Source organism: Sminthopsis crassicaudata, chromosome 5 (assembly GCF_048593235.1).
Source record: "Sminthopsis crassicaudata isolate SCR6 chromosome 5, ASM4859323v1, whole genome shotgun sequence".
NCBI lineage: Eukaryota > Metazoa > Chordata > Mammalia > Dasyuromorphia > Dasyuridae > Sminthopsis > Sminthopsis crassicaudata.
The window spans coordinates 198,290,441-198,314,187 of NC_133621.1; the positions used below are offsets into that span (position 1 = coordinate 198,290,441).

General features: G+C 37.9%; 1 protein-coding gene across 1 annotated transcript in view; it reads left to right on the forward strand.

Moving 5' to 3' along the window:
• Nucleotides 1-23,747, forward strand: part of CACNA1C (calcium voltage-gated channel subunit alpha1 C) — a 799,944-nt gene that overhangs the window by 673,725 nt on the left and 102,472 nt on the right. The window contains 8 exon segments of the mRNA XM_074269400.1: nucleotides 5,813-5,919; nucleotides 8,769-8,856; nucleotides 10,552-10,659; nucleotides 14,607-14,659; nucleotides 15,805-15,951; nucleotides 18,286-18,487; nucleotides 21,251-21,409; nucleotides 22,275-22,385. Coding sequence (XP_074125501.1) covers nucleotides 5,813-5,919; nucleotides 8,769-8,856; nucleotides 10,552-10,659; nucleotides 14,607-14,659; nucleotides 15,805-15,951; nucleotides 18,286-18,487; nucleotides 21,251-21,409; nucleotides 22,275-22,385 — 975 coding nt within the window.

The window sequence follows — 23,747 nt, forward strand, 5'->3', positions numbered from 1 at the left end:
AGGAAGGAGGCCCCCTTCAAGAGAGGGCCTCGAGTATGATGCTCTCTGTCCACCATCCCCCTTTACAGAGCTTCCCACATTGATTTCAATGGTGCTGATTTTTGTTTAATGTTGCCATACAAGCTGAAAATAGTAAAGGACCCCTTTACAAGCTTTGTGATGGCAAGATCCTTTTTCTTCCTTCCCATCCCCTGTCCCTCCTCTTCCATCCTACACTCAGTGTGCTCCTAAGTATAAATTCAAAATCCTAGTCTGGAGTTTATACTTTTCTCCCCACTTTGAGGGGTGTTTGCTCAGCCATTAAGTCAGATTCTTTCTTCATGATAAGAAGCAATTAATAGCAGCAGTCCAAAAAGGATCCAACATGTCATTTGAAAATTAGCTGACAGAATTGAGAATGTTTAGCTTAAAGAAAAGAAAACTTAATGGGGTCGTGATAGCTGTGTATTGAGTGTTTAAAGGGCTGCCATGTGGAAGTAGGAGTAGATTTATTCTGCTTAGCCATAGAAGAATGAAGGTAAAAGTTGGGAAGATTTTAAATTGACATAAATAACTTTCCAAGAACTGAGCTGCCCAACAAAGGAATGGACTGCCTCAAGGGGCGATGAATTCCCTGTCATTGGAAGTATTTATAAAACCATTGGATGGCCATCCTTCAGGGATGCTGCAAAAAGGGACCTACATACCAGATGACCTCTAAGGTCCCTCCCTACTCTAAAGGTCTATGATTATACATGCTGCTATCTTGGTCTCTTCTCAAACTGTTCTTTATGAACAATGGATAAAAGTTCCAAGAAGAGCAACCTAAGCGCTTGGCTTGTAGCAAGGAATTGGGTTAAGGACTTTGACTAATGTTTTTAGACCCCAGCTTTGCTAAATGGCCTGATTACAAGCAGTCCTAAATTGCCCTTCCAATGTAATTTTTCCTTAGGCTTTCTACCTGCTTCTCACAGAGACACTTTCCCACCTACACACACACACACACACACACACATACACACACACACACACACACACACACACACACACACACACACACACAAAATGCCTGCAATAATCTCTCTTTGGAGTTCACCTATGTACAAGAATACAGACCAGAAAAGAGGGCTTGAATCTTGTATTTCCTCTTATCTTGAGTAATACCATCTTCCCTAATAGAAGAAAGAAAAAACTGCCAAGTGTCAGGATTTTCCATGCAAGATACAAGCCCGAAGAGTTAGGTAACAGAAGTGATCCAACTCTTCCATACTGAAAGTAAAAATGCTCAGTATAGGGAGTTTGGCTTGGAAAGGAGAGAGCTCCTTTTTCAATATATGCTATCAAAACTTAGGTCCAGTCCCAGAGATCCTTAGCATTTCAGAGGCTAAGGGAGTTGGGAAGGGGGCAGTCATACACTCCAGATGGTGGGGCTAATGGAACACTCCCAAGCTATTCCCTCACATCCTTTTATGTAATCCACCTACTTCCCAAAACTGTTTCAGAGCACAGGTGCCTGAATCCCCTGTGACCCCCTATTGCAAGAGACAAATGGAAAGAATTAGGTTGCAAGAGCTATTTTTGCCAGCTCCCCCTGTGTTTGCTTTTGAATTACTCTGAAAACACCCTGTCCTATGCATGCCCTCATTCTACAAAGAAAAGCCAGACTCCAGTTAATCAGGTGGCCAACTTCCCATTCTTGTATCCACAACTCAAGGACTAGGCCATAGCTTTCCCCCCCACCCCCAAAGCCATACTACCTCTATCCCACTCTTAAACTGGTCCATGATTCAATTTTACACTTTTACAATTTTACGCTTTTACAATTTTACAAAATATTTTTGAGCACCCACTGGAAGTATAGAATTATAGGTAATTACTCTTGGGTAATCCACCTGAGAAACTTACTACATAGCTCCTGTTGTCAAAGAGATGATACTTTTTAGTTGGGGATATGACTTACACATGTTAAAAATTAGGAACACATTCAACAAATTTTACAATTGTATTAAGCACTATGTACAAGGTGTAGGTGCTAGGAGTAGAAAAAGAAATTGTACAAGGAAACGTACATTCTATGGAGGAGATACTACTTTTATACAGATATGTAAATGCAAGGTGATTTGAGAAGGGAGACAGCACTGTTAGTTCTGGGGGAAGAGGATAGAGCAAGGGAAGAAATCCCAAACTTTGTCTGGGGACTAAGGTTTCTTCAACTGGACAAGACAAAGAAAGAGCACACTCTATGCATGGAGACACTCTGTAGGGAGGCACAAAGATAAGAGATGGAATGTTGAATTTGGAATATGGCTATTAGGATGATTTAGCAGAAATGTAAAGTGTGTGAAAAGGAGCAATGGAAAATAATTCTAGAAAAACAGGATGTAGATAGGTTCTGGAGATTTAAAATGACACTGAAAAGTCTATACGTTATCCTAGAGGCAATAGGGAGTTATATCAGATGATCTTGGGAAGATTAATTTAGCAGTTCTGTAGACATTGGATTAGAAAAGGTAAGGACTGGAACAGTGAAGATCAATTAGGAAGTCATTGGAATAGAAGTGAAGGAGAAATGGGGCAGGGAAGGCTTAAAGCAGATCATGTGTATGGAAAAAAAAGATCAATGTAAAAGCTGTTATGATGAGACAGAAAATAATTGGTTGTCAAGGTGAGAGACAAGAGAGTCAGATACCTCTAAGGTTGTGAACTTGTGTGACTGGAATGATGATGGTGTCCTTAGTTAAAAAAAAAGAAAGAAAGAAAAAATAAAAGTTTTTAAAAGAATGCACTTTTAAAGCAAAAGAAAGATAATTAGTTCTGTTTTGCACATGTTGAGTTGAAAATGCCAATAGGACATCCAGATGGAAAGCCACAGTCAGTTGGCAGGACTGAAATTCATGAGAGATACTAGGGTTAGAGATAGACTTGGCAGTCATTTATCTAGAGATAACAAATTGAATTCACAGGAGTTGATGAGATCAAGAAAGAAAGTATAGAGAGGGAAAAAACAAGAGTGCTTAAGGACAGAACTTTAGGGATTGCTCATATTTTGGAGATGGGAGATAAGAAGAAGACCCATCAAAAGAGACAAGAAATTGTCACACAAATAGTAAAAAATCAGAGGAAAGTAATATCACCCAGAAATCTTTGAAGAAGAGAGTATCTCTGAGATGGGAGACATCAACAAGTGTCAAACAGGTTAAAGACTGGGAAAAAGCTATCAGATTTAGTAGTTATTAGGTCTTGGGTAAGGAGCAATTTCAGTAAGTGATGGAGTCAGAAACTCAATTGCAAAGTCTGGGTGCGGAAAGGAAGGAAATGAACACAGGCAATTCTTTTTTGGAAATTTAGAAATGAAAGAAAGAAAAAATGTAGGATGATAATTCAAGAGGATGGCTGAGTGAAGTAAACATGTTTGAGAGTTTGGGGCAGAGGAATTGCTTTTTATATTCAAGGGGAGAGCTTGTCTTGTTTATAAGCAGCAGAAATCCAATGTTTCAGTGAGACTGATAATGATAAAGAAAGGAAGGAAGGAAGGGAGAGAGGGAGAGAAGGAGGAAGGGGATTAGGGAGGCAAACTTCTAGAGAAGATGATATAAAGATAAATATCACCTCTTTTGATTGGAATAAATGAGAGAATTTGGGGCCTCTTTAAAGGCTATGCTGTAGAGTAGAGAAGAAGAGGGAACTAGTTATTTCCTCACTGATTTCAGGGTTGGGGAGCACCGAGGACTAGGAAGATTGAGAAGTGAGGAGTGTGCTAATCAGGAAAATATAAGAGAATCATTATGCAACAGAGATTCCTAACATAAATTTGTGTGATTTCCTCTTGTGACAATCAGAAGCCCTTGATTAGGAATAAAGAAGGCAGACTATAGGGATAATTCAAGAAGGCAAGCAAATAAAAATTATTAGATATATAGTTTAGCTGATCACCTATAGGGTCAAGAGGAGGGGGAAGGAAGGGAAGAAGAAGAAGAAGAAGAAGAAGAAGAAGAAGAAGAAGAAGAAGAAGAAGAAGAAGAAGAAGAAGAAGAAGAAGAAGAAGAAGAAGAAGAAGAAGAAGAAGAAGAAGAAGAAGAAGAAGAAGAAGAAGAAGAAGAAGAAGAAGAAGAAGAAGAAGAACAAGAAGAAGAACAAGAAGAAGAACAAGAACAAGAACAAGAAGAACAAGAAGAACAAGAAGAAGAAGAAGAACAAGAACAAGAACAAGAACAAGAACAAGAACAAGAACAAGAAGAACAAGAACAAGAAGAACAAGAAGAAGAAGAACAAGAAGAACAAGAACAAGAACAAGAAGAACAAGAACAAGAAGAACAAGAAGAACAAGAACAAGAACAAGAAGAACAAGAAGAAGAAGAGGAGGAGGAGGAGGGAAGGTAGGAAGGAAGGAGGAAAAGAAGAAAAAGGAAGGAAGGAGGAAAAGAAGAAAGAAAGAAAGAAAGAAAGAAAGAAAGAAAGAAAGAAAGAAAGAAAGAAAGAAAGAAAGAAAGAAAGAAAGAAAGAAAGAAAGAAAGAAAGAAAGAAAGAAAGAAAGAAAGAAAGAAAGAAAGAAAGAAAGAAAGAAGGAAGGAAGGAAGGAAGGAAGGAAGGAAGGAAGGAAGGAAGGAAGGAAGGAAGGAAGGAAGGAAGGAAGGAAGGAAGGAAGGAAGGAAGGAAGGAAAAGAAAGAAAGAAAAGTAAATAGAAGAACTGGAGGACAGTAGATGACTAAAGCAAAAATATGGAAAAGGGTTCTGATTTATCTAGATGGAGTAAATCTCAAAAGAGAGAGATAATTGGCATACCTAGAAAGTAGAAAATGGGACAGTACATCCATAGAATGTCTACTTGTCCTATCATTTCCAAGGGTAGAAATGAAGGGGAACTATCTTCTAGGGGATCTGGTTTTCTGTGAGTACAAGAAGATGATAACAAATGTGAAAGGAAAAAAATGTAGGATTAAGTGGAAGTTAAAGATGAAGTTGGGAGTTTCAAGAAGAAAGTACCAGTTGACCAAGGTAGAATCTGTTTTCACTTGTTAAACACCTAGAAAATTGAAACAGTAAAGAGATTGAATAGGTTGAATTGAATTAAATAGATCTTTCTGTGTGGAACTGAAAAAACATAAGCTTCAATGTCTGCCCTCAAAAAGCTTATAATCTAGTTGGAGAGGAAAACCTTAGACACATGAAATAATTAAGAAACAAGACATAGTTAAATACAAAACATATGATTCAAATATAATGTATTAGCATTTGATTTAATGTAATAGCATTACAGGCCAAGAAAAGACCAATGGAATACCAATGAGAGCCATTTTATGAAAAATAATAAATTTGAGCTGCACCTTGAAAGACTCAGAAGATTTAAAGAGATGGAAAAAAGGGGGAAATATTATGTTGAAGGAGAAAGGCACTGTATTTAGGGAAAGGTTGAAAATAACAACAGAAATGAGCATGATGTATTCTAGGAACAGTCAGGATAGAGAGGACAGAATGAGAAGTAGTAGGAGATGAGATACATTATTATGATGAGACCAAATAATGAAGAGCTTTGAAGGAAGAAATGAGACACCATCTCAAAGGCATTATAGGAAGCCAGTATAGATTCTGGAGCAGGAGTATTCTCTGGGAGTTGTGAAAACTAATGGCCAAAACACCTTTTCTAGTATTTCCTTTCCTTTTTTATATTCTGCCCAGTCTTGGGATTCTCTGTCACCTGATTGCTTTTTAGAAAGAGCTCTTTCTAGAGCAGTCCAGGAGCATGCCCAATATGATCTGGGGGGAGGGATGGAGGATCTTTGAGATTCATCCAGTGTCCGAGTACACTCATGTTTCTCTCTGAATCCCCTGCAGATGACCGCCTATGGGGCTTTCCTCCACAAGGGCTCTTTCTGCAGGAACTACTTCAACATCTTGGACCTCCTCGTGGTCAGCGTGTCCCTGATCTCCTTCGGTATCCAGTGAGTAGGGGGTCCCCCAGCTCTACATAAAGAGAGAGAGAGAGAGAGAGAGAGAGAGAGAGAGAGAGAGAGAGAGAGAGAGAGAGAGAGAGAGAGAGGCTAACAGAAGGCCACTCCAAGGTCCAAGGGTTTTTTGCTTTAATTGTGACCTTTTGACCTTGCCAGTTCCTAGGATTCAAAAAAGGTTTAAAGATCTGGAAATAAGCTAGATAAGATTAGTTCTTCTTGGGCAAAGTTGGAAGGCAAACTTTGTTTTCAATTCCTTCAAATTCCTTTTAAATATTCTTTCTTCTTAAACTTCGTCTTATCAAAGTAGCCAGCACCCCCATGTAACACCCCTATTTCCAATGATCGGGGCCTGCCTCAGCAACAATCCACTTAGTCCTCTATCCCAGGGCCTTGTAACCTATCTTTCTACCTTTCCTTAAATATACTTACCATTTAATTCTTTGCTGTAGAGAACTGCTTTCAACTAGATATCAAATTGGAATGCATCTCATAAATTAGTTTCCTCTGAGATGTTAAGAACTGATACATTCACTTGAGTCAATCAGGTCCAGTGACCAAGTGGGGCTTAGCCTATTGGTCAGTTAATGACAGCCAGAGTGATTTGGGTTTAAAGCACGAACTGAGCCTATAAATCCCAAGGTGTCTTGTAAGGTTTCATTGATCAAAATTTACATTCATTTTCACAGAGCATTCACAGGTGACCTGTTAAAGACTTAAAAAGGCCAAAGTCTCCTACCACAACTAGGGCCATCTCCAGCCCTCCTGATCTATATCTGGTCACTGGACCCAGATAGCCCTGGAGGAGAAAGTGAGGCTGGTAACTTTATACAGCCCTCCCTCACTTAAATCCAATTCATTTGCATGTCACAGCAGCACCTCCCTGATGTCATGATTCTCTTCGTATTGAAGGACAAACAACAATAAGAGCTGATAGCTTTAGCTTTCCCAGAGATTCTGCTTCCATTTTAATAAGGAGCAGAATGTGTTCACCAAAGGAATGAGTGCCTACACTGTCTATTTCAATAATTAAAACCAACCTGGAAGAGGTAAGGAGGGCAAAGCTAGGTACTTCAATAGCAAGTCCCTTTGGAGGAGAAGATAAGGGTTTTAATATAATTGAGAATGTTAAGTTTAGTGAAAAGAGCCCTAAACTGGGAATCTGGAAATCTAGGTTAAGGTTAGACCAAGGATAATCCTGCAACTCACTATGCAGGCTGGAGTCAGTTACTTCCTTTTATTTATTGGACTTTTCTCATTTGCAAAATGGGAATAATATTGATAGTCTTCCACAGGATACCACAGGAAAAAGTGAAATAATACAAGGAAACTTTTTTCTATTCTTTGGAATAAAAGTACATTTAAAATATAATATTATTCTCCTATAAATCCAGATATTTCTATCATGCTTTGGCTACAAAGAAAATAAAATCAACAACAGTCACCCCTAATGTGCTGTATGTTGTCATTACCAACAGGATCTAAGACTGGTATCCAGCAACATAAGCCAGAATGGTTGGGTGGGGAAAGGAGATAGTGGTGGGATGTATTGAGGTGGAGTGGTAGAAAGAAATAAAGAGAAATAGCACACACACAGCCCACTATGCATGAGGTTTTCATTATTTCTAACAAACCCACACCTCCAGATATGCTGTGAGAACAGCCTTTCTATGGCTAAGATAGCTGCTTCTACTCCACCCTCCCAGACTGAGTCGGATTTTTAAAAATAGAGAATTAAAGGAAGAAGAAAACAATAAGCAAAGAAGGTATAAGATGGCCCAGTTTTAAGGATATAGCAGTGTTAGTACCATTAACCCTGGTCTAATGCTAATCTTTTAGTTGTTATGACCCCCTTAATACTTTTCCATTCTCACCATTCCAACTAGTTGGGAGTTTGAGGAAAGAGAAAGAAGAGAGACCAAGAGGTTACAGTTAATTCCTCTGGCCCCCATGACACCTGGGATAATGAGTGCTTTCCGTTCCTGATCAATTCTTTATACATCAAAAAGGCTTTGGCAGGACCCTGGAAGGAAAGGAACAAAACACAGTAAAAAGAAAATTAATTTCTTTGGAGATGAGTCCCAAATTCAACAATTCTAGGGAGATGAACAATTCCAAACAACTCTTGGAGGCAGCCAACATTTGCCTTGTGGTTTTCTCAGTGGAAGCATCCACTGGCCCATTAATGAAAAGGAAGGAGCAGCTGAGACCTGAGACTCTCCAAAGCTCCAAATAGTGACCTGGGATCACTTATCTTGCTCACCATTTATTCCAAGCCTGGTGAATGAATTCTGATCCTGCACTGACACAGGCTTGGCCTTAACTATAAATCCTAGAATCATAGACCCTTAGAATCTTAGAAATTAAAGGAACCTTAGACGTCATTTGGTTCATCACTTTTCAGGCAGAATAGACTATCAACATAATAGATTGGATTTTTGAAGAGTATGTGCCCAAAACTGTTTCATCAACCAGTGTGCTTAAGTGCCTGAAACTCTACCATTAATAATTCATTCCTTTAAGTGAAATATTACTCTTAGTAGCAATTCTCTTTATTCAATCACTATACATTTTTTCATACTACTTTGTTTTCCAAGAGGAAGTCCCCAGGGCTGACACAAGGAGTATTTGGGCTTCTGGGGTACATAGAAGTAGTGGACTATGGGAAAGTGGTCATGGAGGCCCCATATGTTAGGGAAGGGAAAGGAAAGAGGGGAAAAGTAATCATGGCAGATTAGCTTTGTTTACTTCACAATTTTGCCTGGGACAGAACCTGTCCTGAAACCTCCTTAACTTTTACCAGTTTTTGGGTATTGACCACTCCACTCCATTTTTTCTTTCAGGTCCAGTGCCATCAATGTTGTCAAGATCTTGAGAGTTCTTAGAGTACTCAGACCCCTGAGAGCTATCAACCGGGCCAAGGGATTAAAGGTGAGAAATACTAGCCCAAGGCTTAATTATCCTGATGATTTAAAACCCTTTCCTGGTGGGGTGGGGAAGGACTCTAAGTGTTCTCCAGTCAGATGGGCAATAGGAGTTAGGTATGATCGCTTTTTGGTCATGCTGAATAGTGGCCCCCAGACCCACTCCCAAATAAGCTCTTCCTATCTCTTCTCCCCTCTCCAATTCTAAATGTACCTCCTGTCCCTTTGATTAATTGCCCTAGAATGTTTAAATTATCAGAACTTACTCTGTGGCAAGATTGGTGTGAATTTAAAGGTAGAGGACTTGGGATCAATGAGCAATTCACTCGACCTCTCTGAGGTTCAATTTCTTCATCTGTAAAATGACATTTATAATACTTCTGTGGCTTACTATAATACACAATGGTGAAGAAAGTATTTTGCCAATTTCATTATACTATAGAAATAAAAATGGATATCACTGCAAATGGAAGACTTGTTTTAAATAATTAAATCCCAAACAAAACTTAGCAAAGGGTATAATTTTAAAATGTACACCATTGGCCCTCAATAGAGTAGCTGAGAACTTGGGTGATCTAGATGCCATTAGATGAAATTCTCTATTTGGAGAGGTCCAGAATGTCTATAGCCAAATAATCACAACACTGAAGTTTCTATACTGTGGGCTTCCAACACTGACTCATGGTTTAATTTTGGGAGAGTTACTCCATCTCTCCAAAACTAATGTTCCCTATTCATGGAAAAGAGAAGGTACTGTTGCCTCTCTTTCCAGAGGCCCCTTGAATATTATATAGGGGTTCAATAAAGGCTGGAATGGGGTACTGATTCCAGACTGATTTCCTCTTACTCCCCCTCACACACTGCACATGAACTACTTGCTGTTCCCCATAGAAGACAGTTTACCTCCACGTCTTTGCACAGGCTGTCCCCAGTGCTCTCATTCTCATCCCCACCTCTTGGCATCTTTCAAAGCTTAGCTCATGTGATACCGCCTACATGAGACCTTTCCTGACCTTCCCCACCTCCCACTCCTTAATTCTCTCACACTTAAAAAAAGTGATTTTGCATTTACTTTGTACAAATCTCAACTAAAATCCTGTTTTCTATAAGGAGCCCTCCTTGAATGCTAGTGCCTTTCTCCTTTTGATTATCCCCAATATATCTTGATCTTCCATAGTTGTTTGCCTGTTGTCTTTTCCATTGGACTATATGCCCATTGAGATCAGGGATTGTTTTTGAGTTTTCTTTGTTATCTCTAGTGTTTAGCATAATTCCTTGCATACAATAGGAACTTAATAATTTTTTGTTGCCTGATTATTGAATTTATCAATAACATATCCCCCCAAATAGAACATAAATCCTGGAGAAGAAGCTTTATTTCATTTTTTGTCTCTGTATCCAGCATAGCACCCTGGACATAGTATTGGCTTAATGATTATTTAATTAGTTTGAGAGTAAATTTGATCACAATTTTAAAGGGGAGACTCACTCTTCCAAGATCTCTCTGGACCCTGGATCCTTCCCCCATTTCAATTCAACTCACGAATATTTATTAAATTCCTACTATATGCCAAGCACTATGCTTAGGGACTAGGGAAGATAAAAATATGAAATATAAAATTAATGCAGTGCTTTCCCTCAAGGAATTTACAATTTAATAGGGGAAGAAAAGAAATAATTTGCTCTTCTCTTCTTCCTGCAGCATGTGGTCCAGTGTGTGTTTGTTGCTATCCGAACCATAGGGAACATTGTGATTGTCACGACGCTTCTGCAATTCATGTTTGCCTGCATTGGGGTACAGCTGTTTAAGGTAAAACTTTTCCTTTGAGTCGAACTTGTAAAGATGTGACCCTTCCCTTAGGGGAAATAATGGATCAGATTAGGGATGGAAGTGGATGCCTTTGTTTCTCTTTCCCCAGCATTTTAGATCAGTGAAATAACCTGAAAGAATAGTTCACCTAGACATTTCTAACCAAGAGTCAGGTTAGAGCCATTCCTTACAGCTCTGCTTCTATGTACCCACCCCCTGCCTCCTACCAGATATTCCCTAAGTCACGAGAATGCAAAGATATTTTTCAGGTAGAGAATAGGGAAGTATAGCCTTTTAAAAATGTTTTACTCTCCTCAAGAAGGTACAGTGTATCCCTATTGCCTTTTTTGGATCTAAGTACCTCTCTGCCTAACTCCCAAACCCTACTGTAATTTATCCTTAACCATTGTCTATGGCACACTTTTTTATGCTAGTTAAGTCATTTTCCTCAGGCCTCTGAACATGACATTCTAATTCTGATCTCCTTCCCTTAGGCCTACTGAGATTTTAAAAAAATACATAGTTTGTTTTTTTAAGACAGGGTCTCTTGGTCTCATCCAGCCTGACATTCATGCACCTGAGCCCTTCTAACCTGGACTGTTTCACCTCTCCTTAGGCAACATGATGGCCCCTTGCTCCAGAGACTTCCCAGATTGGTGCCAGAATTATTGTAGACATCTAATCAACTTTAGTCCATTGCAGCTCAGAACCCAGCTTCCTCTAGAGTTCAGATTATAAGTTATGTACCACCATGCTTAGCCAACCTACTTAGATTTTAAAATAAGTCACATATAAAAGGTGGAAGGATAGATTACTGAAGATGAATTAAAAAAAAACATGTCATGTAAGAAGAGTATGAAGAGCTCAAAAGCTTGGAATGGGGTAAAGTGAATAGGGAAAGCTGAGCAAAATAAAGAACGAGGTTGGGCTTTATTATAGGAAAGGGGGGAAATCGATTAAAAGTTAGGATTACTATTTAGCACGGTTAAACCAATGACAAAAGGTAGCAGAGAGAAGGCAGAGTCATATTGCTAAGTGATGGCATCAGAAAAGCTGATCCAGTTCCTTCATCCTGGTTGTGAAATCTTAGGAAAAAGACTTAGTTTCCTCATTTGTAAAGTGGATAATAATAATATTTATTAGTAGTTCATTAATACTTATTAGTAGTAACTACTTCACAAGATTATATAAAGTTCAAAGGAGATAGTGTATGGAAAAATTTCCACTTTGAAAATTTTAAGATGTTATGCAAATATCAGCTACTGTAACTCAGTTCTTACCTTAATTCTTTTTTTTTTTCCTTGCCAACAACAGTCTTTTGATTGTAAAGGAATAGAATAAAAATGGCTAACAGGAAGTTGAACTCCAAGGTTACAAAAGGACATCTAAGAGTTGATCATTTTAAATCTCTAGACCAGAAGAATGCTTTCCTAGGTTCCTTAAAGAACTGGTAGCTGAGAATGCTGTGATCTTTGGAAGGTCAGAGGAGGAGCTACAGTACTATAGAGGATAAATGTTCTCTCAATTTAAAGAAAAAAAAGGAAGTAAATCAGCAACATCTATAGGATAGTAATTTGATTTCAATTTCTGACAAAATTTGAAAATGTATTATTAAGAGGATGGTAGGCAAGAAAAATAGTGATTGCAAAGAGCCAGCATGCCTTTATCAAGACCAGTCACATCAAATTAATTTTTTTTAAAACAATTATCTAGATTTAACAAAACCTTTGGAGAAGTGCCTTGCTCTGTTTTTATGGACAAGAAGGAGATACGTGGGTTATATAAAAGTACAATTATTTGGCTTCAGAACTGTTAAATGGCTAGACCTAAGAGGAGTGAGTCTTTATAGTGATTGGATCTTAATTTGGAAGGAGGTCTTCAGTGAAGTGTCCTGTGGATCCGTATGTCCCTTTCCTGTTTGATATTTTTTCAGTTACTTGGATGGATGCATGGATGACATACTTAACAAATTTACAAAAACATAAAGCTGGAAGCAATAGACAAGATTGGAGACAGAGAACTCCATGCTTTTTTCCCATGTCTGATAAATGATTCAAGATACAAGAAGATTTTTCACAACCTAGATTGTTCTACAAAATCTAACAAGATGAAATTTATTAGGAATAAATGTAAAGTCTTATGTTTGTATTCAAAAAATGAACTTCATGAATTTAAGTGGGGAAGGCATGATCAGATATGACTGCATCTGAAAATAATTTGAAGACTTCAATAAATTTTAATGTCAATATGAGTCATTAGTTTGATACAGCAGTCAAAAGTGCTAATACAACTTTAAACTACACAAGGAAAGGTATAATATAAAGATAAGAAACAACAGCCCAACTCTATTCCATCCTAATTAAACCACATCTATAGGGTTATTTCATATTACTATTGATGTCAGTACCATAATTTGAGTCACCCAGGTTCAAAACTTTAGCCTCATCCTCAACTCTTCACTCTTACTTACCCCACATATCCAATCTGCTATCATTTCTACCAATAACATCCCTTGTTTATGTGCCCTTCTCTCCATTTACATAGCCAACCCCTATATCAGACCCTTTAACAATAGCCTTCAACTTGATATCTCTGCCAAATTTTTCTCTACTCCAGGTACTACTTCCATGGTATGACAAGGTGATTTCCTTAAGTACAGCTCTGACCATGTCATGTCCCTGCTCAGTAAACTCCAGTAGCTTCCTATTTTCTCTGTAATCAAATATAAATTCTTTTTGACATTTAAAGTTCCTCATAACTTGACTCTGTTTCATATTTCTGGTGTTCTCACACATGATGTCTTTCCACACATTCTCCAATCCAGCCATCTTGACCTACTTGTTATATTTGTCACATACAACTGTCCCTCCCTTGTCTCTAGACCTTTGCATTACTTCACTCCATTTTTAGAATCTTCTCCCTGCACACCTCCCCTTTTCAGATTCTCCAACTTCATTTAAGACTCAGCTTAGAGCATCTAGGTGATGTAGTAGATAGAACGCTGGGCCTGGTGTCAGGAGGACCTGACTTCAAATGTGACTTCAGACACTGCAAATCATTTCCCCTGATTGCCTCAAAAAAAAAAAAAAAAAAGACATCTTAAATGTGACCTTCTGCAGGAAACCATTCCCAGTCTCCTGGTTGCCAGTACCTCTCCTTTTAAGGCAACCTTCCATCTATTCTGCATGTATCTTGCATGCATCTATTCACAAGCATGTTGCCACACCCATGTATATGAGAATATGAGTACCAGAAAAACTATAGTATAAGTACCTCAAGGGCAGAGACTGATTTTCCTTTTTCTTTGTATCTCTAGCACTTAGCACAGTGACTAGCACTTAAGAAAGTGTTTAATAAATACTTGTTGATGGATTGAAGAAACAGGAAATGTTTAGTCTGAATAAAAGAAGCCTCAGGAGGAGAGAGGTTGTCTTCAAATACTTGAAGGACTGTCATGGGGAAGAGAGATTTCAGTTATTCTATTTGTCCCCAGAGGGTAGAATGAAGAATAGTGGATTGGAAGTTGTGTAGAGAGACACATTTAATCTTGATAAAAGGAAAAGTTCCTAATAATAAGAACTTTTCAAAAGCTATAGTTACATATTTTAGAAACAAGTTCATAGCCCCTATGTTAAGAATTCCTGGACTTAAGGGGGTCTCTAAAATCCATTTCAACTCTACGATTCTGTGACTCTAAAATCCTTTTATCTTAATCCTCCATACAAAAATCACTTCTGTCCAAATGTTATTTATGTTTTGAGGTCCAAGTAACTTCTCCCTAAAGCCTACCTTATTAGGCTAACCTGTGCTGATCATCTTTCTCTTTCAGATTTCCTCCTGTATTTGTAGTTTAGTCCTATTTTCCAACTCCATGGTACTGAAAACTATGCATTAACATGTCTCAATAAATGTTTTTTGATTGATTAAAATCTCCCTTGATCCTCTAGGGCAAACTCTACACCTGCACAGACAGTTCCAAACAGACTGAGGCAGAATGCAAGTAAGTACAATTTAATGTGGAGTCAATTCAAAGATCAGTCTTCCCCAGAAGAAATACTTGATGGCTTGGGATGGGAAACTGGGGAGAAACATTCTATTCTTTCTCCAAGACCAATATGAACTGAAATAGACCTCTTCAGATCCCCCATTTGGGAATCTGTTTCTAGTGACATCAGTAGAACCCCACTGATGACTGTATGTCCCACCCACAGAGCTTTTGCTATATGATGTAACATTTAAGGAATTTGCATAGCTTGGTGGGCATAGGTATAGATGCCTGACATGCTTTTATTACAAATCCACTCACATACATTTTCAAATCCAATCCCTTTCCAACTTTGAGGTGTGATTGCATTACCTCTAAATCCTTTTCCTTATGTAAAGTCTACTGGATTCTCAGAACGTGATACTCAGATATCATAATAGTCAGAACTATGTCATCAGTGTTGCCAGAGGCTGATAATCATTGCATGTGGAGATTCAGAGCTACATAATAGTCTCAAGACTCAGAAGTGACACCATCTTCCAACTAGCTCTAATATCTACTTGTTCTATACTTCCCAAATTAAAGTGCACCATGGGAACAAACCCATGCCCCCAGGGATTTGTGCCAGAAGAATTATCTTTGTCACTAACACATAATATTAGTTTCCATTCAATCATGTCTCTTTTTATTCACTCTCCTTCCTGTTACAACCTCACACCACTAGGGATTTCCCTCCTTCCACTAATATCATATTCTCATTGCCTTCTTACAATTAACAAGTGCTCCAAGCTCCAACACAAAAAAACAGGAGCCAGGTCTTAAGCCTCAATGATAAGCAACAATCACACAGTTCAAGAGAATTTAGTGCCACTTTTCTAACTATGAGAGTAATCACCAGTTATGAGCAACTACAAGATCCTTTTGCCTCCCTTGTAGAGCTATCCATTTTTTAACTTGGGAGTCTCTTGGCTTTGTTCATTGCCCAGGGCTCACTGACAAAATGATGGGGAAGGATGAGGTATTCCTGAGTCACTCGTCTCAAGTATGGTTACTGTGTTTTTTTCTTTTGTCTCTATATCTCCATTTCCTACCACTTTGTAAATGCTTTAGTGTTTACTGATTGAATAAATGAAGGAATAAACTTATCTTTTCTTTCTCAGGGGCAACTATATCACATACAAAGATGGTGAGGTAGATCATCCCATAATTCAGCCTCGAAGTTGGGAGAATAGCAAATTTGACTTTGACAATGTCTTGACCGCCATGATGGCCCTCTTCACTGTCTCCACCTTTGAGGGGTGGCCAGAGTGAGTATGCAAACCAATGTGCCCACAGCTTTGATGCCCAGAGAGGAAACTGGACCTTAGTCCCCTGATCACCCCATTTCCTGTGCCATACATACTCATATCCTTTGTAGACCATCTACTGTACAGCAGGAACCCTATCCTAGCACTTCCCCGAGCAATGCCTCAGGCATATAAATTCCCTATAGTAAGAGGCATGGCATAGTGGAAAATGTGCAAGACTTAGGGTCAGGACACCGGGGTTCCAGTCTCAACTCTACCATGTGCTAGTCTCTGGGCAAATCACTTGACCTCTCTAAACTTCATTCATTTCATGAAAAAAGTGGATGAGGGGCAGTTAGTTGATGTAGTAGATAGAGCACCAGCCCTGAAGTCAGGAGGACCTGAGTTCAAATCTGTTCTCAGACACTTACCACTTCCTAGCTGTGTGACCCTGGGCAAGTCACTTAACCCCAGTTGCCTCAAGGGGAAAAAAAAAGGTAGATGAAGTCACCTCACAGTTCCTTCTAAATTCAATACTTTCCAAGTTTCTGTGATGAATCAGTGATTAGTTGGTGATCCAGGAGAGTGATGACCATGTTAGATATAAACTTAGCTTTTAACAGACCTTCATGGATAAATGTACCATGGTGTAGAAACTTCCTTAGATTGTAGATCCTATAGTATTCAAAGATTCCAGGATTAGTCTTTTAATGGATTAGGGTGATAAGAGTTGAAATGTTACTTCTTTGAAATAAGGTACTTCTTGAGTGTTCCTTCTTCACTAAAATTATATACCTCTGAGTCATTTTTAAACTAGTTGTTATCTACACTAGCAATAGAAGAGAAGCAGTTTTCAAAAACTTTTAGAAGAGTGTGCCAAATAGCCTTTGTATCTTTGTCTATCAACTTTTCCATTAAAGCATTAAAGTATGTCTGAATAAGGCCCATTTGACCACCTGCCCTTTTTTATTCTAATATTAACCCCTTCTAAACTCTCCAGATCAACTCTCTTAAGCATGGAAAATATACAGATATGTTATGGTAAAAAAAAAATTAGATTTTGGATGAAAAGTCATTATTTGTGAGGTGAGGTTAGGATGGGGTCTAAGATGAGATTCTTCTTAACTTTTTAGAATTTGCCTACATATCTCATCACCAGTCATCTCTAGCATGTCTCTCATTTAGGGGACAGCTTGTGGTGAAACTAGTGGCTGTCATCATCAACTGTATGCCCACTGTTCATCAAATATAAGGCACTGTGGTAAGCTACAAAGAAAGTACAAAGCATAGTCCCAACTCTTATGAAATTTATAATTTAATCAAAGTGATAACACAAATGCAAAGTAACATAGAATACATAAAAAGATAAGAGCATAAGACTACACTTCTCTCATTTGAAAACTCATATTTCTTTTTTATTAAAGCTGTTTTATTTTCAAAACATATACTTTTTCAACATTGACCCTTGGAAAAACGTGTGTTCCAAATTTTCCCCTTCTTCCTTCCACCTTTTCCCCTCCATGGCAAGTAAACCAATATATATTAAACATGGATAATTCATATTTCTATAGTACTTCCAACTAATAATGCATGTTTTTCACAACATTCCTGTGAAATAGATATTATCCCCATTTACAGATGAAGGAACTGAAGTTCAAAGGGTTAGAATGATTTGCCTAAAGATATATAACTAGTATCAGAAGACCAAGAACCCAAGTGGGCTGACTCTGAGTCAAATACTCATTCTATAACATACTACTTTCCTGGGATTTAAAATTATATTGACATATAAAATGCTGGTCTAGGAAGCCTGAATTTATAAAATGTCTCCAGAATAAAGAGGTGCTTAAAGAATTTTTAAACAATAAAAGGTGGAATTAAATCTATTTTCAAAATGAAAATGCCACATAAAGAAGTGTTTTTGACATATATATATAATTTCCTAATTAATAGTTTTGAAAGGGAAATATTACAAGAATCAATATTTTCCTATAGAAACCCTATTTCCATTCCATAGGATACTATTTAGAAAGTACTAGTGTAAGGCATAATAACTTCATATTGGTATTCTAAAGAAGTATGGTATAAGCATTCAAAATTGCATTGTCATTTTTATGTAAATCTTTATTTGCTCACAATCTGATGTATTTTAGACTCAGCCTCATTCCCTTCGAGTTGTAAGTCTATGGACTCAGGCTAACTTTCCTTCAATAAGGTTCCTTCAATATTTATAGAACTTTGGAATCAATGTTCAAAACTCCAATTCCTAGGTATACCTAGTACCAAAGACATTATAAGTCCCCAGAGAGATGCTGTCTTTCCATTTCACTCTGTGGGATTCATCTCTTCCTCCAGGCTTCTATACCGATCCATCGACTCACACACTGAAGATAAGGGACCCATCTACAACTATCGAGTAGAGATCTCCATCTTCTTCATCATCTACATCATCATCATCGCCTTCTTTATGATGAATATCTTTGTGGGTTTCGTCATTGTCACCTTCCAGGAGCAGGGAGAACAGGAGTACAAGAACTGTGAACTGGACAAGAACCAGGTAGCTTCCGAAGGAAGAGAGAGAGAGAGAGAGAGAGAGAGAGAGAGAGAGAGAGAGAGAGAGAGAGAGAGAGAGAGAGAGAGAGAGAGGAGAGGGAGAGAGAGGAGCACTGGCCCTGGAGGACTTGAGTTCAAATTTTACCTCAGACCCTTAATACTTCCTAGCTGGGTGAACTTGGGGAAGTCACTTAATCTCAATTACCTAGCAAAAAATAAAAAGAAGGGGAAAAAAAAGAGGGAAGGAAAATACATTTGACATTCCAAGTCTAGACACAAGAGAGATTGCTAAAAAGGAAAAGATATATTAGGGTGAGCAACACCATAGCTCGTGGGAAACTTGGAATCAGGCTCTGGGTTTCTATCTTTTACCTGAGTGACCATGTATAGGTTACTCAGCCTCTCAGCTTCAAGTTCTGCATCCATAAATTGTGAATGTAAACAAAGGATCTCTAGTCTAAACTAAATCCTATGATTCAACTTCTAGTCTGAGAAGTAATAGGAGAGAGAAACTACAGCACTAAGATAACTTCTCCCGTTTTCTATTTTGAAAGGAACTAAAGTTTTGGGGGAACGGGGTTCCTTTTGAGAAACACTGTGCAAAGGAATTGCAAAGTCCAAGTCATCAAATTGGCCATTTCTCTCTTAGCTCTGATTTGGAGTATATAAAGATGAGGAGAGAAGAACCACAGAAATAATTATTAAGGGAAAACTTTGTACACCAGAGAGTAAAGGGAAACAAAATCTGTGGGAAGGAAACAGTTACCAAATAATTGTCAAATAAGAAATTAACATTTATTAAGAAACTTGATTGCAAAACGTTATACTAAGAACTAAGGAAGATGAAAAGTTCAAATAAGATTTTGTCCCTTTCCTCAAAGAATATAGTCTAATGGAAGAATGAGATGTAAATAATTACATAAATGGATAAATAAGCATATATACAAATATACATGGATATACACATATGTAGAAAAATCACATCATAAAATTTCTTTTATAATAATAGGAAAAATGCTAAATAAAAACAGAGAAATTGTGGTAGAAATATATATCCTAACATAAATAAGTAGACTTCATGAAAAAGATTACCTGAACAATTGATGGAATTTAAAATAGCTAAACAAATGTACTTACATTTAAACAAAATTGCAGAACTTCTTAGATTAAGCTAAACACACTAAGTGAATTTAACATTCATGTTATTTTTAAGTTAAGTTATTTTCCCCAGTGCACATAAATTAGACTTCTTTTTGAGAATAACTTTAATATTATTAAATTATAGATAGCAGAGATGGATTTATTTTTAAATTTTCAAGTTTAAGGTGTCTAATTTGAAACACTTAACATGAGAATATGAAGCACACTTCCTCTAGGTCCTTTGACACTTGCTTTGGACATGTCTATAAATGGAAAAAATTAACAAATAGTGAAAAATACTAATCATATGGAAAGAAATATTCCTAGTCAGAATCCTGCAAAATGTGTCCTGTGCAGCCTCCATGGTCTCCTTGAGATGTTCCATCTTTAGAACACCAAACTATTTTGAAGTGAATCTGAGCCCCAAGCTTGTGACCACAAAAACCAGATCTCATTTTCATTAGCACAAGCATTTTCATCAGAGAGATAAGCTGTACTACACAATAAGTACTTTGGAGAGCTACAAAACAAAATGTGATATGATGTGAACTTTACCACCTGAGGAAATCAAGGATGACTTTCTGGAGTAACCAGCTTTTGAAAGATGAAGATAATAATTCAGCCAGCTGTGGGAGTTGTTATTTGATAAAGTAAAATTACCAATTAGTGGAGGGGGGGATAGAGGAGAGAAATTATGTCTTTTAGTAAGAAAGAGGCTTGAGAAAACCTTTGCCCAAAACCAAGGAGAAAGACTTTCAATTTCAATGTATGATATTCTAGTCCCACACACTGAGATAGAAATTCTTAAATTGAGGATGGTTGGGAGTATAAGAACTATATTCTGACCAAGAAACATAGAACTTCTTCAGGGAGAGGAATAGGACTGGGAAGGAGGGGAAATGGAGAGATTAAATCAAGCAATTAATGTTGATAACTATTCAGAAATATTAAATAAGTCACATTAAAAATTGGATGGGGAGACAGAAAAAAACAAAAACAACACATTTTTTTTACCACAGACTTAGGATTGTAGCATAGAAATGAAAATTAAAATATATATGTGCAGAGATGCCAAAGATCTAGTTAACCACAGTAACAAATATTTAGTCTCAAAGTGATTTTATCACCTATCAACATTTTGGAAGTGTTTGCTTAGGTTGTAGACTCTAGGAAACAGGAAAGATTTAAGAAAGGAAAAAGACCTGGCTGCCCTTGGAGGAGACTATGGCAAAGAAAACAATCAGCAAGGAGGTTATTTCTTTTGTCTTTTTGGTCTTTCAAACAAAATCTTAGCTTGCTTTATTTCATAAGTTAAAAAGAAAATAAACATTTTTAAAAGAAAATAAATTAAACCCTAAAGGAGTTAGAAAAATAAAAATGTTACATATATGAATGAAAGAAAGAGGAAAAAGAAAAAGAAAGGAAAGAAATAAAAAGACTAGAAAATAAAAAGTTCCTCCTATCACTTCCAAAAGCAGGAAAAGCTAATAATGATTTCTTATATAATATACCCTGGGGATTTGAACCCCCAATCCCTCTCCTATCACTCCATGTCACTAACTGACCTCTTTTTTCCTTCCTCTCCCATCTCTCCTCTCTTCCATCTCCCTACCCCTACTCCCAACAGCGACAGTGTGTAGAGTATGCTCTCAAGGCTCGGCCCTTGAGAAGGTACATCCCCAAGAACCAACACCAGTATAAAGTGTGGTATGTGGTTAATTCCACCTATTTTGAATACTTGATGTTCGTCCTCATCCTTCTCAACACCATCTGCTTGGCCATGCAGGTAAGTCTTGGGGGTGGGAGGTACTGAAGATAGCTCTGAAGGGGCTGTAGCCTCTTTCTTGATACTAGGGAAGGGACAGAAATAGATAAAGCTATGTGAATCTCACCAGTTTCAATTGGTAGCCAAAAGGGAAGAATGGAGATCAGCAGCAGTCTTGCCCACAGCTGTGATTGCTTCACTGAGAAGAACATGACCCTTCCCCAGGGTGGGTCCCATTGAAGAACCCCTATTTGAGAGAAGACAGGAAGGGCAAGTAAAACAGAATTCAGCCCATCCGTTCATTGCTATCAGCAAAGCATGGAATATAGATGCCATTTTGAAAGAAGTCAGACTTTGGAGTTAGAGGACCTGGCTTCAGATTCCACTTCTATTATTACATTGTGATGTTGGGAAAGTCATTTAAACTCTGCAAGCTTCCCTTCTCTCATCTATAATATATGGAGTTGAGAGTAGATGACTACTAGCTCTAGAGTTGTGGTGGTGTATGAGCCTGAGTCAACAACCCCTCTATCTAGGTAGAACAGTCCCATATTAAGGATCTCTATATTTTACAGAAATAGTTGCTGAGGTCTCCATCATATTTTTCCTTCCCAATCTAAGAAGGGAAGCTGTGATTCAAGGCCACTAAGGCCTTCATTTTTTTCAATAGTATCAAAGACAGAAAGGAGCTCTGTCAACTGGAAGATGCAGTGTATATAAGACTAGCTCCTTGGGAGTGTAAAAATGGGGGAGAGGGTCATTTTTTGTTATTGTTTTTTAATGTTGTTGTTGTTGGGGGTGAGAATCAAACTCTGAAAAAACTATGCTCAAGAATAGGAGACACAGACTCCATTCTCATTGTACCCTGGAAATTCCTTCCTCCTAGCACTACGGTCAAAGCTGTCTTTTCAAAATTGCCATGAACATTCTCAACATGCTCTTCACTGGCCTCTTCACTGTCGAGATGATCCTGAAACTCATTGCATTCAAACCCAAGGTAGGCAGGCCTTTGAAAAAGGTCATCTATTTTCAGGTCATATGCCTAGAGGAAAAGGATAGAGGGGAGATGGGTGTGATGAGGCAGAAGGGAGGCAGAAATATGCAGTGAAAGGACCATCCAAACAATCACCCCTAAACCTGCCTAAATTTGGAAAAGGACTATGGGGTCCCTGGAATGGAATCTCAGTTTATGCCTGTAGTAGTCCTGAATTCGGATACACAGGTAACAAGTTCCCCCTGTAAAGTACCCCTTCTTATAAGGGGGACACAAAATTAGTCCTTCTGTGCTCATTTTTTTTTATTTTTAAATTTTACTTTCTCCTATTTCATGTAGAAATATTTTTGGCCATACGTGTACATTCATTTTTAACATATTTCTTTATAAACATGTTAGAAGAAAAAATCAGAACAAAAGGGTAAAATCACAAGAAGGAGAAAAATCTGTTTACATTCAGTCTCCATAGTTCTCTCTATGGATTTGGATGGCATTTTCCAACCAAAGTTTATTGAGATTGCCTTGGATTACTGAACCTCTGAGAAGAAGCAAGTCCATCATAGTTGTCTATACCCATTTTCAATCATGTAAACTAAGGGCCTCTACTCATGGGGAGCCTTTATGTTAAAACATTAGCGATCCTAATCACCCTAGACCTCCCTAGGCCCATGGCATTCTCCACACATCAATTACATGTATAACATATACAGCAAACTCCTCATTGTCAGAAAGACTTGATTTACTTGGTTGTATCTTTATCTTACTACTCTTGCCACTGCCTACCTTCAGACCACACAAGGGCTCCTTAATACCAGAAAACACAACCAAGAAAGCAAATGATTCTCAAATCCCTCCATTTTCTCAGTGTTCCCAGTTTTCTGGTAAAAGGTTGGTTAGATAAGAAAATTTTAATAATTTATTAAAATGGAGGACACAGGAATGAATCACTATGGGTTTTAATTATCTGTAACTCTCCTCTACCCATATTTTCTTCTTTCTCCCCATTAAATTTATCACAGAGAATTGAGAAGTAGCTATAATTCCCAGTGTCTTCCATTTCCAAACACTATGGCCAGCTCTATCTAACTCAGGGGTGGGGAACCTTTTTTCTGCCAAGGGCTATTTAGATATTTATAACATCATTCACAGGCCATACAAAATTATCAACTTAAAACTCAAGCAGTGGGAAGTTGTTGTACCTTGCTTTCAGTTCATCATATCCTGCTGTTGCCTTGGCAGGACCAGACCAAATGATTTCATGGGCCTTATACAGCCAAAGGGCCAAACATTCCCCACCCCTGATCTAGCTGATAATACTTGGTCTTTGATACTCCACACCAAGCAGCATAAAACTCCTTCCAAGAA